The sequence below is a fragment of the Gouania willdenowi genome, chromosome 3 (genome assembly GCF_900634775.1).
Source record: "Gouania willdenowi chromosome 3, fGouWil2.1, whole genome shotgun sequence".
Lineage (NCBI taxonomy): Eukaryota > Metazoa > Chordata > Actinopteri > Blenniiformes > Gobiesocidae > Gouania > Gouania willdenowi.
In genome coordinates, this window is record NC_041046.1 from 22,316,286 (window position 1) to 22,331,626 (window position 15,341).

The 15,341-nt window shown below is 39.0% G+C and overlaps 1 protein-coding gene and 1 non-coding gene across 2 annotated transcripts; both read left to right on the forward strand.

Moving 5' to 3' along the window:
* The first annotated feature begins 3,132 nt into the window (after positions 1-3,132).
* xkr5b (XK related 5b) lies at positions 3,133-13,722 on the forward strand. Its single transcript, XM_028438836.1, has 13 exons — positions 3,133-3,326; positions 6,506-6,595; positions 6,691-6,796; positions 6,884-7,050; positions 9,250-9,383; positions 9,470-9,548; positions 9,621-9,790; positions 11,362-11,473; positions 11,568-11,735; positions 11,970-12,160; positions 12,248-12,340; positions 12,484-12,661; positions 12,942-13,722. The coding sequence occupies exons 1-13, from the start codon at positions 3,218-3,220 to the stop codon at positions 13,568-13,570; spliced, it is 2,226 nt and encodes a 741-aa protein (XP_028294637.1). The 5' UTR covers positions 3,133-3,217; the 3' UTR covers positions 13,571-13,722.
* Positions 5,123-5,194, forward strand: trnaa-ugc (transfer RNA alanine (anticodon UGC)). Its single transcript has one exon. It is a non-coding gene; the product is annotated as a tRNA-Ala (tRNA).
* Positions 13,723-15,341: the final 1,619 nt, after the last annotated feature.

The following is a 15,341-nucleotide window of genomic DNA, read 5'->3' on the forward strand; positions in this document are numbered from 1 at the left end:
ATTAAAATTTTACAATAATAGCACAAGGCTAAACGACGGTAGTTTTCATTGCAAAGGTTAACAATCATTAACACGAGAAACGGAAACCATGGGACAAAAAAACGACTTTATGAACAGACCAGTGTGTTAGAGCTGCTGCTCCACCTGGTGGCCACAACCTGCCACTGCATGAGAAGGCAGAAACAATAACTTAACTCAGATGTTGATTTAAAAAGACAATAAATGACAAGTAACCACACACAAACTACTGAGTGATTAGATGCAACAAGCTGTGTCCCCCCCCCATTCTGTAATGGCCATGCATGTCATGTCTTCAACAAACAGTAACCAAAGAGTATTACCTTTACCCTCTGATGAAAAAGATGCAAAATAATTGATCAAAATAATTGTATACAATACTGGATCCCTAGATACACGAGCTTAACAGACACCCCCCAAATGTGCTTACGTGGGTGGTGGGGGGCTTTTATTTTTTTTTAATTTATTTTTAATAATTTCAGTTTCAGGGTTAAATTTGCAATTAAAAAAATTCTAATTTCTCTTCAACTTTGGCGTTTTAAGATTTGTATTATAGTAGTATTACATAATCTGGCACTGATGTGGTTTTTGTTCTTAAAAATATGAGTTTTGGGGATCAGAATTTGGTAGGAGAAAACCTTGAACATGATAAATAAATCATGGTGTTGCCATACAAGGTCTGGTGATTAAATCATTGATTGTTATGAGTTGTTTAAGTCCCTCTTTTAATCTAAAACAGTACATAGTACCAACACTTCCTGTCCTACAGGCTTTAGATGTTGCCTTGCTTCAACACAACAGACTGTAGCTGATCATCCCTCATCAGGCCTGGTTCACTCATGCAAAATCCGCTCAAAACAACTGAACATCAAACCTATGACTTTAGCTGTGTTGTAGCGTTGCAAACCACCACTCAGCAAGTTTTAAACAACAACAAAAAAAAAACTTCTACTGCAGGGGTTCTCAAACTATTTGGATCCAGGGATTCATCATAGAGAAGAACATCAAGGAATCCCTTATAATCATTATGTCAATTAAACACAAATTACTGCCATTTTGTTGCCCTCCATTCCTTTGGAATTATCTATTATTTGAAGCCTCCAACTTAAATATTTAAGATCTTTGTCATATAAATGAACCTAAAGACTACCTGTACAAGTTATAACATAAAATATGTTTATTATATTGCCAATGAACCAAATATGTGCATATGTACATTTATATATCCATATACTGTACATGTAAAGGAAGATTGTTTTATTGGTGCATAAGTCCCCATGTAGTTATACACTTTTGTAATAATTCCACATTAATAAGAGGTTTTTTTTTTTCTTTTAATAATTATTTCATGGACCCCACAAGCTACGTCTGGAGGACCCCAGTTTGAGAACCACTGTTCTACTGTTACATTCAAATATTAGATTAAAAAAGAATACAATTGTTTACATAATTACATATAATTGTAAACTAAATTTTAAGTTTGGTATCATTTATGCTTTGCCTTTGACTTGTAATAGTCAAAGACACGAGTTCTCAACCTTGGGGTCAGGACCCAGACACTAGGAGGGGGTCGCAATGCCTTCAAGGAACTAAGAATTCTTTTGAACAATTTGAGCCCATTTTTGCTTATTTTTAACCTTTTTTGGCAACTACACCAATCTTGCCATATTTTTACTTATTTTCATCACTTTTGCTACATTACTCCCTTTTGTGCCACTTCTCTGTCAAATTTCAGTGACTTTTCTGCATTTTTTTTCCCATTTTTTTTTTCAATTTTCAACATTCCAACTCTTATAAACCCTTTTTACAACTTTTCCCAGCTAATATGTTGACCCATTATTGTCACTCTTAATCTCTTTCCACCATATTTCATGCTTATTTTTTGCCAATTTAACCATGCTCATACATGATTTGCATTTCCCATTTGCCAGTTTTGGCCACCCTAACCAATTTCTGTAGTTTTTAAAATCCCATTTCAACATCTTTTCCACCATTTTTGGTCACTTTTAACCCATTTTATGTCTGATTAAAACAATAATTTACATCTTTAAGATGACTATAGTCAGGTGTAAATAATAACACACTTCCTGGTTAACAGTGGATATTATTCAGATCAATAAATAAATGTGGTTATCACAGATTCATAGAACAATGGACCATCATTTTGCTGACTTTATGGATGGGCCCCAAAAATCTCTCCCCTCTCCCTTATAAATGGCCCTGTCTCCACCTTCAATGTTCATGTCTGTGTTCAACCACCTTCAGGTACAGTACAGTGAGGGTCCCCGGTCTCTGGAACCTTTATTTCAGGGGTCGTGGGCTGAAAAGGTTGAAGACCACTGAGGGTCGCAGACGCCAACAGACTCAACAGACTCATCCGCAGGGCAAGTGACGTTGTGGGGATTAAACTGGACTCTCTGACAGTGGTGACAGAGAGGAGGAGCCTGTACAAGGTGAAGGCCATCTTGGTCAATGAGTTCCACCCACTCCATGATGAGCTGGTCAGTCACAGAAGCACCTTCAGCACCAGGCTGATCCAACCACGGTGCTCCACAGAACACCACAGGAAATCATTCCTGCCTGTGGCGATCAAACTTTATAATTCATCTCTGTGACTTCACAGCTTGATTGTTGTACATATCTAAATCACATTTGTGTATTTGTATTATTTTTGTAAATATCTGAATCATATTGGTATATATTTGTATATTATTATTATATTATTGTTATTATCTATCCTACTTTTTTCTACTACTGTAATGTGTGTGTTTCTGATCCCTATTTTTAGCAGTCTTTTACTTAATTATAAACTTATTTATTGTTTATTCTTTCTTTGTTAACGTTTTTATTCTTTTACGTGTTCTGTGGCTGTAACAAAAGCAATTTCCCCCTGGGATTAATAAAGGAATTCTGATTCTGATTGTGCACAGTATTGAACAAATTAAAGCACAGGTCATCTTTAGGTTTACACCGTAAAGCAGATAATGTATCTGTATGTAAATATTAACTATAAACGCTGATGATCATGTAGGTCCTGCAGTGATGTCTCCATCACCAGCTCCACCCTGCTGTAGCTTTAACGGGAGGGCGGGGATGCAGTGACTGAGCACAGCACAGCAGAGCGGGCTGCGGCAGCTCCAACTCCAGACCGGGACCAGACCACGACCCGTCTGCGGAACACACGCTGCATGGTGCGGCCATGAGGGACTACACGGCCCCGCAGAGCCACGGAGGCGGCTGTCTGCCATGCTGCCAAGTGTGCGTGTTCGCCTTCACCGCATTCCTCGTTGTCGCAGAGAGGACGGCCCGTAAGTCCTGCGCGGGACACACACACACGCGCACACACGCACGGTGGCCCTGAATGATGCATAGGTGTGTGTTTGACTTGATCGGTCGTCAACGTGGATGAGGATGTGAGTTTCATAGTTCAGTTGATCAAACAGCTCACACGTCCCGTTAAATGTGCACATAAAGACACAAGGCGTCACTTTGCTGTGTTTTGTCCTGTCATGAATAATCGAGGCAATGTGCTGAGTCATGTTTGGGCTTTCCACCTTGTCTCTGCAGCTTTAAGATGTCCTCTGAGGAAAGTCAGCAGCATGCAGTGACCATTCTGCACTGTTTTTAGAGGTGGTCTGTGGACTGTGGAGGGGCAGGGCGGACCCCAGGATGGGGCCCGGTCTGCCTGAGGGTTCAGGTTGCATGTGTGGGAGGGAGGGATGGATGGAGCAGGAGCTGCAGGCCCATAAACAGCTGAGGAGGTCAATGGAACTTAGATGACCCGCGTTGAGATGTGTATTATGTGACAGTATAATCCACAGACTGAAGTGTTGCAGTTTTGTCCAGACATATGAACCCTAATGTGCATTGTGTGTTACTTTATCAGGTAAAACCTTCAGGATGGAAACTTAAATTAAAAATGTGAATCATTTTTGTTATTGTTTAAGGCAGCTTGCTTTGGTTTACATTGGAATATTTTTTAGGTGAAAAAGTATTGTTGACAAAAATATCAAATAAATGAAAGTCTTTTAATTGACAATAGAATTTAATGTACTTGGGTTTGCCTGTGTCAGTGATGAACTGGGCTGGATATGTTTCAAGCCCAGGGCTGAACAACAACAACAACAACAACAACAACAACAACAACAACAACAACAACAACAACAACAACAACAACAATATAAATCCATGGTATCCCCAATATTTTAATTTACTTTCATGTATTTGCTTTCTGTTGGGCCCTCAAATAATCACATATGGCTGTTGACAGTACATTAATAATTTGTAGATATTTTAAGACGTTTAAAGCAGATATTTCTATTCCATAATAGGTTGAAAAAAATAAATAAAATAAAATTCAGTCAATATAAAATATATTGTTTATTTTTCCATTAGTTTAAAAACTGATATGGGACTGACAGTATTTATTAGCGAGGGTGTATATAACTGTGAATATGTTTGTGTTGATTGCCACATTATTGGCAAAAGATTAAGAAAGGATTTTCATAATAATTTACAAGAATAAAATTTAGCACTCAGGAATCAGAAAAATAACAGCTTGTTGTAAACTCAATGAATATTTGAGCAGAAAGCCTAACCAAACGGTGCATATGTAAATATATGAATTATTTCCAATAGCTAGTGCACAGGGTTAACCTCTTTTCCTTTAGAGCTACAAACTTAAGACTCTTCTGCTTATCCTCATATAGTGCTCGCTTTTAATCTTTCCACGTCTTTCTTTAACATGTCTGTCTGTCTTTCTCTCAGCTGCTGTCCATTTGTGCCTAGTTTTTTTGTTTTTTTTTTCTGCCTAGTTATTAATGTGTTTGTTGATGATTTTACTGATTTTACTGATGATTTAAATTGATTTTACTGATGATTTAAATTGATTTCACTGATGATTTTAAATGTTCTTATTGATTTTAAACAATTGAATGTTTTATCATGTAAAGCACATTGAGTTGCCTTGAGTATGAAATGCGCTATACAAAAAAATTTGCCTTGCCTTGCCTATTATGTCCACATAGTGTGAGCTGGACGTCAGCAGTAAGTACGTGTATGCGCAATGATGTATTATTCCTTACATCTCCAGTGTCAGTGGAACGGGGATGTAGCTCAGTGGTAGAGCGCATGCTTTGCATGTATGAGGCCCCGGGTTCAATCCCCGGCATCTCCAAGCAATGTTTTTGTAAATTTGGGTAATAGTTAAAAGAGTTTTTGTCGCGTAGTTCGGTAACAAACTAGTAATTTACAAAAAATATTGATTATATATTTGTATTCCGAAAAATATACTTTATTATGTTAGTTGTATCAGATGTTAATTACCTTCAAACATAATGTGCATTGAAGTGCACATTATTCATCAAGTATAGTTGAACCCCGCCTTTTGCTCCACCTTTTCTTCAGTGTTTTAGCTAAAATTCAGTATGTATTTGCAAATATTACATTTAGAATATACACTTTGTGCAAATTAATAATGATAAATGATAAACAATTACCGTATTCCCTAGACCGCAAATACAGAAATTATTGTCCTTTTCACACCCGGAAATCTTGCTTCACCATCAATAATAACAAAACATTTATTTATAAGCACTTTTCAAAAACTCAAAAACACTTTACAGTTGTTAAAACAACTACAAAAGTAAAACAAAATAAAATAAAATAACCACAATAAAGGTAAATAGAGAAAATACAGCAGAAAGCAGAGGAGGTCAGGGACTGCCCTTGTTTCCATACTGCTGCTGTTTTTAAAAACGCTCGGATCAGCCGTAAGTGACAAAACCCTGGTTACCTCCTCGAGTCCAAAAATGTGTAATATTAATAATATACGTAAACACTATTAAAACTCTAAAGGTCTTTGGAATAACATTACAAACACAGTTAGGTTGGAAATGTCAACAGAGTGAACAAGCTTGTTTTAAGGTCCCATATCACAAAACTTTTTCCATTTCCTAAGAAGAATAGAAACGTTTTCACTTCCGATACGATACCGATATTGCAGCCTTGCATTTTTGTTTGTTTGTCGATACCGATATTGATCCGATGCAATATCAGCGTGAATCATACATACTTTTATGACTTATTTTGTAGTGTGGAATGTTAGAAAATGCAAATACCTAGTCAGCAACAGTAGGTATGAGGAAAACTGACCCATTTATTATTAACCGATTGGTTACATACATTTTTACCTTTAACATAATATCTACAGTATTCTACAATTGAATAAATATAATATATATCGGAGATTTTAGATGCAGTCCGATAAAATCCGATATTCGTTTCTGGCTAATATCAGACCGTTATCCAATATCAATATCAGATCGGGACACCAATATTTTAAAGTATATTTTTGAGTGTCTGCTTTCTTTTTCACTCTAATTTTATGAGTAATTCTTTTTTTTATATTATTCTTCAAATCTTATAATCATGTGGTTGTGTCAAAGCTTTGGTCTCTGAAATGTGCCTGTTTCCTATTTCTCCTCAGTGATCTACTGCTTTGTGTACTATCTGTGGGTGGGACACAACTACTGCTATGCGTACCTCGCTGGATTTACTGCTCTGTTTTTGCTGCCAGGTGACTGCTTCTGCAACATCAGCAATTACACCAGCAGAGGAGAATCCCAGCTCATGAATATATACAGTTTGATTGTAATTTTATGTTTTTCTCAGGTTGGTGCCCTCAGTGGCTCAGTTATCTATGGTACCTCTCAGATGGACGAATTCGAAGAAAGTCGCTTACTTGGACACACATACTGCACCTGGGTCTTTTCAAAAGGTCGTGCTTCATCTTTTTTTTTTTTTTTTTTCAAAACATCAAGTGTCTCTTTATAATTATTACATATGTTTACTTTATGTGTTCCAGGCTGTGGGAATGCATGCGTCTGTCAGGGTACGATCTCTATGGTGACATCATGAAGCAAGCCGATGCGTCAGCATTGCGTCTGTTGGAAGCTTTGGTGGTGACCCTTCCCGAGACCTTAGTGCAGACCTACGTGCTCATCTGCACTGATATAGGAATCAAGTCTCCGGGTAAAATACTACATTAGGTTGCATTGTGACAAAATAATTAGCAAATAGTTCTTTAGCTCAGTGTTTATTAAAAATACACTGTGACACATCTTCACTGCCTCCATTGGTTGCTTTGGAGGCAACAAACAGGTGAGGCAGAAGTTCAATATTATAGTGCCCTGGTTTGCTCTTTCATATAAATAGATAATGTGTACAGTAGGCCTATGTAAGGCACTAACAATATCTAAGCAATTGTGGATTAATTCATTGTGCTGTCCTTGTAGTACAATGGTATTTGCTCATTTTCTCAAGCATGGTACTGTGGCCCTAAATACACTCTGGAGCGGATTCACTAAAATCTGAAATAAAGGGTGGTAAACCAGTTGCTTCCCTAAATCCTTTAGTGATGCAGTTTCCTCACCTGCTGCACGGAATTCACTAAGATTGCAGCAATGATTAGTGCACGTGAAGAACTGGTGCAGACCGCACTTATTTAAATGAGTGTTTTGTACATCTTGTGTTGAACATGGAGGGTGAACATGAGTGTGCGGAAGCGAAAATAAAAATGCGAAACAGCAGAATTGGAGGTGTTAGTGGAGGAAACAAATAAAAAATGGATGAATTACAGCAGATAGATAGATAGATAGATATTCTTTATTCATCCTGCAGTGGAGAAATGTGCGTTGATGTGACTGAGTGACGGATGGGTGCATGCGCACAGCTGATCGTGTGCTTGTGTGTGAGACAGTGATCCGCGGAGGAGAGATGTACGCATGTCCAGCTTCTTTTCTCTCTCTCACACAGACACACACAACTGGGGCCTTTTTTCATCTCCGCTGTGTTTTCTGTCCACATTTACTGCAGCATTTATCTCTGTGTGTGTTTGCACCTGCTTTTCAGCCATACCTGATTTCCTGGGCTTTGTACTCCTTATTAGCGCGTGGAGTGACGTTTGCACAGATTTTAATACCACTAAACCTTTCGTGAATCCACCCCTCTGTGTGTGATGTCTGTTCTGTCAAACTACCTGTAAGCTACCTCCTTCCCCCTTGCTAAGCAGGGGAGGGGCCAGGTGGATCCCCTCCCACTTGTGAGTGTGCACACCTGATTCTTTTAATGACACAAACCAGTCACTGTGGGTGAACTGGGACAATGGCAGTGCTTGCTTAGCAGCCTACAGAGGAAAGCATTATTTACCCTCTAAGTTTGATGTAAAGACTTGTTTGGATGGACAGCTAATAAGAGCCTCCAAATAACCACGGGCTTCATATAAACTTCTGTTGTTTGGACAATTCATTCAAAAGCAATTAGGAAACTTAGACTTGAACATTGTTTAGCATGGAATCCTAACTTGAATGCATTTCTTGTTTATTTGTTTGTAAAGTTTGGCAAGTTTGTTTAATAGGCCATTCAAGAAATGTTGGAGTTTGATGTACTTGTTTAATTTAAAGATGTATTAAGGTTATTTCAGGTTCCATGTTAACTGTGTAGTAAAATCTAGATTTGGTTAATGTGAAATACAAATACGTTAAGATAAAATGGTTAAACGAAGTAGTTATCTTAGTTTAGAAATGATCTACATTGCTTATACAGTAAATTATGTGGTTTAAAACTGGTAAAAATACCTTAAGTATTTAGTTCACTTACTTTTAATCATCTGATTTTGTTGAAAAACATGTGGTTAAGTAGAATAATTATAAATATTTGATTTGTTTCTTTAAGACTGGGCAAATAAATACTATACACACATGTTAAATACTGTAAAAATGTGGTTGTTAAAATGCTAGTTAAAATACAAATAATTTAACATCATTGATTAAGATTAAAAGTGGAAAACCTTGTTTAGAAAAAATGATACTGATTTAAAAGTGTAAAAACTAAGATAAATACTTGGAAAAGGTTACAAAGTTAAAAAGCTAAATTTGATTTCAAGGAACGAACGGTTGTCTTACTGTTCTTGTACTGTGTATTTTCCTATTGAGGTTTTTCACCTAAGCGAATGTACCTACCTACAAACTAATCTTTGAATAAAAAGAAAGAAGTAATTGAAGGTCTGGTTCTTTGAGTGAAGTCCAGGAAACAACAACATGTGAAGAGACGTTCTTTTCAAGTCAAGAAAAGCACAAAATTGAGATTGACTTGACAATGTCTCTCCATCAGCCTACTATCTTTTGTGTGATATTTATTTACAGTGTCTCATGCCTCTCTCCTCTCCTCCAGCTTTGGTGTGTTTTATCGTGTGTTTGATCTCCCTGGGCTGGGCCTTGGTGCTGTACGCCCGAGCCTGCTTCCTCATCAGACCGGGTCACTTACACATGACTCCTTCTGGGATTCTCTGTCGTCTGCTGTGGAGGGTCAGCTTACCCACGCCTTCTGTCCTTTGGCTGCAGCTGTATTGTTACTTCTTCCTTTGACTTGGTGTGTTTTTGATTGTCTGCAGGTCAGTATGCTGGGCTCAAGGTTTGCTGTCCTCATGCTCTTCACACGGATCTTTAAACAATGGATCCTGGGAGTCATTGGTGAGTTTGTGTATGTGATCCATTCTGACGTAGTGAGTACTTTTACACAGTTGTTTGTTTGGTATTTTTCAGGTGTGCACTGGCTAGGGGCAACTTTCTGGATGGTTTCTCAGCAGACCAACATCATACGCTCAACTACCCGATGGAGAATCTTCAACCTTGTTCTGGGAGCCATTCACGTCTTTCTTTTTCTCAATGTGAAGTATGGACAGTCCAGATATCGCATGGCCGGGTTCTACCTGGTAAGTCTGTGAAAAAGTACATCTTTTATAAGGACCATCACACCTTTCGAGTTTATGTAACTCATCGATTAACAAGAATATTTGCATTTCCTGAAGAAAATGTAAAAGATAATTCAGGTGCTGGCCCGCGTCACACTGCATTAGCTTAGCATTAATGTAGCATTAACCTAGTGTTAGCATTAACCTAGAAATTGCATTAGCCTAACAATAGCATTAGCACTAACTTAACATTAACATTAGCCTAGCTTTAGCACTAACCTACTAACCTAGCAATAGCATTTGTCTAATATTAGCATTAACCTAGCAGTAACCTAGCAATAGCATTAACCTAGCAATAGCATTGACCTAGCATTAGCCTAACAATGGCATTAGTCTAGCAGTAACATTAACCTAGCATTAGCTAAGCATTAACCTAGCAGTGTATTAACATTAGCAATAAGGTTGAAAGAGGTTGAAAACTTTCATGCATGTACATGAGTGGGCGTGTCTGTAGATGCAGACTCCACACCACAGCGTTATTACAATAGCGATTTACTTTTGCTATCTACACACTCTTGTTATTGTTTTCAGGAATAAAACTGCATATTACAGTAAAACACATGGCTATTTAAGCAGCTATTGTGATTGTGAGTCCAACAAAAGCTGTTTGTGTCAACCTGAGGTTTCACCCTTTGACTATAAATAATGGAGCTTTTATCAGAGGCCAAAGACGTGGCTAAACTAAGTGTTCTCAAGTTAGTATTTCACTGCTTGAAGCAGAGTCATTAGTGTGTGTGTGTGCGTGTGCGTGCGCGTGCATGCGAGGCAGTCAGCTTTTTCAAACACTCACCGGAGTATTAAACTGCTGACTCACTTTCTTGTCATCGTCACCTCTCCTAACCACAAGAATAGTGCATATAAGGTGATAATCATTTGTTTTGTACAGCCGTTGTGTTGATTTGGGTCATAAACATGTCAGATCAAGTCAAAGGCGATACGATGAGGTATAACGGTTAGTAAAAGTGGAACTGGTCAATGGGCACTACACCGTGGCTGCCCACTGCTCCTCAGGGAGGGGTTAAATGAAGAAACCACATTTCTTATATGTAACTTTACATGTATGACAATAAAGTATATTCCATATTAAACCACAGTGTAGTTTGAAAGGGGGGAGCTCACATTCTCACATTCTTATAGGGTAGGAGGAGCCAGGATTGTCAGGAGGAGGAGTTTTCGCGTTGTGACTGCACAACGCTAGAAAAATCCAACTCGCCCCTTTGGAACTGACTTTTTACAAAATGTGGAATAGCAAGGGAGGGAGGAATCTTTTACCCTCTGAATGAGGCAAAACCATTATAAAGTTATTTGTTCATAACACTGCCCCTTTAAAGGTTACAAATTATAAAAGTACAAGCATAAATCTCGGAAATTTAACGTTTTGATAAGTTAATTGTCAAAATCGGACAAAAAGTGTAGGAGTTAACGCAGATGGAAGAAAAAAACTTTATCACCTTGATGAGAGCCTGATGTAAATGCAAACTGCTGATAATGTTTTATGGTTGAACAGATAACATCTCTGTTTTTCTCATCAGGTTATGTTCTTAGAGAATGCTTTTCTTCTTCTGGCCTCATCCTGGCTCTTTACCATGGTGTCCTGGGACACTGTGGGCATCCCAGCTGCTGTGTTCTGCAGTTTCCTCATCGGTAGGACTTTGAGTGGCAGGCTTTCAACATTACAGTTTGATCCTCACAGGTCACAGTGAAGCATTTTAAAGATGTCTTTTTCCCCCCTTACCAGGAGTGATTGCCTTGGTGCTTTACTATCGTTTTCTCCATCCCAAGTCCTTTGAGATCTTTCAGAGTATTCGGCACAGGGGGATTGGAGGAGCTTGTACTGAACGTGGTTCAACTCTCTCACTGGAGGAGAAAGTCACGCCCACATTTCATCGCCATGCCACACTGTCTGGTTTGTTAATTTGTTCTTTATTGTGGTCTGTTCCTATTTGTGGTTAAATAGAGACTAAGGAATCAGATCAAATGATAGATTGATTGAAATTGTGGCACATGATCTCCTCTTTCTGATTATATAACTAGTTTGTCTTTATGTGAACTAGACAGATTCCCAGCATCTCTAAATTGAAATGAAATCATTCTAATTCACTAATAGTCTCTAAAAAGGTAAAGTAAATGTTCTGATCAGGAGGCGGGACCATCATGGATCTCCCTATCCAATGGGAGGGATGGAAGCATCATCACTGGCTCCTGATTCGCTTGGCTCTAAAGACTGGGGACGTGTCAAGGATCTGGTCTGCATATGGTGATGGTGGGCTGGCAGGACTGATGGGTCTGTCTGAGCAGGTCCACTTCCCTGATGACTATTGCATCCACAGGGTTAGTTGTTTTCTCCCATCCTCATTAGTTTACATGTGAAGTCTAATATTTTTAAGGAGTTTCTTCTACATGTCTTTAATTCATCAGCCTCCACCTGTTCAATCTCAGCCTATGATTGAACCAGCTCCTCAGCCGGTCTCCCAACCTTCTCCACCACCACTGGTCATCCAGGCCTCACAGGCAAGACATGCTGCTTTTCTCAAATCAAAAGCTGGAACATTTTCCTGCATATGTAGAAATGCTATTGGGAGTTGGAATAGATTTGTAGACTTTGCGCTGATGGATTCGCATTCTGAGGCTCAGCTTTCTGTGTCCCTCTCCAGGAGGTGGTCCAGCCTTCAAAGCCAGCTCCCAGCACTGTGGTAGCACGACCGGTGAGAAAGGCTCCTCCCACAACCATCCAGGATGTGAGAGGGTTTCCAGAAATCATCCCTGTTCATGAGGTTATTCTGGAAGAGACGGGAGAGGAGGACTCCAGTGTGGCATTATCAGAGGGAAAAGGTAACACAGACAGCTGTCACTGGTGCGACAAAAAACTGACAAACTTCTATAGATGTGGCTCTATACAGTATTTTTGTGAATATGCATTGGTTTTTCAATATGAATTTTTAAATTATGTAACATTACATCACAAAAATTGTGTGATTTATTACGAGTTACTGTTCTATCTACTGCCTTTCTAATAATGTCCTGTAAATCTGATTTTGCATCACGCAGATATATCAAATCCTGTAGCTATCTACTGTTAGATGTTTCCAGTAATGTACTTCTCTTTTCACAGGTGATGAGGATTTCCTCAGTGCCGCCTACGCTTCACCATCACTTTCATCACTTCAACAAACAGGAAGTCTCCAACAGATTAGCAGCAACCCAGCCACCGTGCACGAGGGCGAGGCCTCGTCATCTGTGTGCTCTTTGGACATCAAGACACCCGGCTGGTCCCCTGAGCGTCCCTCCCCTCTGCTGATCAGTTCTCCAGAGAAAAAGCCAACACTTCTTGGAGAAGCCAACACCACCTTATATTTCAGTGCTGATGCTCATTCTCCCTCCACTGGGAGCTACCTGGGCTGGGGCTCAGAGCTGTCACCTATCTCCAGCTACCGGAGTCCTTACCGCATCAGAGAGGCCCGTTTCATCACATCAACCCCACGGCTGGAACCGCGAGCTGAAAGTCCATCGCCTGTTGTTGTGATTCCTGCAACTCCTGGAACGACACCAGGTGGGACTCCTGGTGGGACTCCTGGTGCTTCAACTCCTGCAGCTTCAACCCCTGTAGCTTCCACTCCTGCAGCTTTGACTCCTGTGGCTGGTGGCCCTGGTGCTCCAATCATCCCTCTGACTCCAGTCATATCCCAAACTCCTCGCAAACAGATGGTGCAGATTATAAACAGTAGAGAGCGAGCAGTGTGAGGGGTTTAGGGTGAAGAAAATGAATACTGTCATTTTAAAGGTCCAGTATTATGTTGTTTTTCACCTATCTCTGATTGTTCTAAGAACCCCAACAACATACAGTAGTATTTGAGGTTTATTTTCCAAAAAAGTCAATTTCATGAAGCTTCTCAAAACAGGCTGTTTTGGGGCCTTCGTGCAAATGCATGAGTAGGCGTAAACACACACACTGCTTCAGCATGTGTGTTTATCACAGCAGCAGCAGTAGTAAATTATTAACAGTCTTCCTTCTCCTCCACCTTTTCTGACCACAGAAATAGTCAATTTAAGACAATCCATTGTTTTGTTCAACCATTGCATCGCATTGGGTCACAAACATGTCATCATCCCATATAGGCGATACAAGGTGGTATAACGGCTACTAAAAGTGAAACTGATTGTGAGCGCTCTAATTTTTATCTATATAACTGAACGTAAAGATATTAACTGTAATATCAACCTGTTTTCGCTATGTTTGTTTTAACTCTGAAGTAGTGTGAGAGGGAGGAGATCATTCTTCTGTAAGGTAGGAGGAGTTTCCCCATTATGACGTATTATTGGGGGGAAAATGCAATGGAGCTGACTTTTTACAAAATGTGGAATAGCAAGGGAGGGAGGAAACAAAAATGTATCAACTTTGGCCCTCTGAATGAGGCTAAAGGAATGTATATCACTGTAACAAAACCATTATAAAGATTTTTTTCAGAACACTGTCCCTAAGGATAGCTATTTAGACCTATTTTATTTTTTAACACAGTTATAAAGGGATAGATATGTTGTTTAGCTTGTTTCCTGGTATTTTTAGATCCACAGTGTGACATCACAAGTGAAAAAACTACCACAGGTGACCCTGGTACACTTATCAGCTTATTAAATTATATATCATGTTGCTGCATAAGCATCTAATGCAGTGTTGCTGCAGCAGCTGCATAGAGGACGGGTAAACAGCAGAAATAACTCCTTGTGGGTCATGTTGCTCATTGGCAGGTTATAATAAGGTTAAACACTGTCGTAATGGAGTAGCTGACTCATAGACGCTTCTTAACACTAAAGAATGTGATAGACAGAGTAAAAATTCTGTATTTAGTTGTTTAAAAAAATACTGAAGTACAATGAGAGCTTCAAGGTGCTAATAGGCATCACTGTTACCCATTGAAATCTAAAACCTGATGCAGTCCAATCATTGTCAAAGCTTTGTGAAAAAGGCGAACTCCTGTTTGAGGCTCATTTCTTAAAGACGAAACAAAACCAAACGTTTACAACAGCATGTTGTCTGCAAGGTGACAGCACAGAATATATTTTATACAGTGGGTATGAAAATATTCAGACCCCTTTCAATTTTTCACTCTCTGTTTCATTGAAGCCATTTGCTAAAATCCAAAAAGTTCATTTTATTTCTCATTAATGTACACTCAGCACCCCGTCTTGACAGAAAAGAACCGAAATGTAGACACTTTTGCAAATTTATTAAAAAAGAAAAACTGAAATATCACATGGTCATAAGTATTCAGACCTAATCAGTTTAATTTAACACAGCTGGACTCCAATGAAGGAGCAGAACCATCTCAAGGAGGATCAGAAGAAATGGACAGCATATGTGAGTTAAATATGAGTGTCACAGCAAAGCGTCTGAATACTTATGACCATGTGATATTTCAGTTTTTCTGTTTTAATAAATTTGCAACAAATTCTGTATTTCTGTTTTTTTTTTCTGTCAATATGGGGTGCTGAGTGTTCATTAATGAGAAATAAA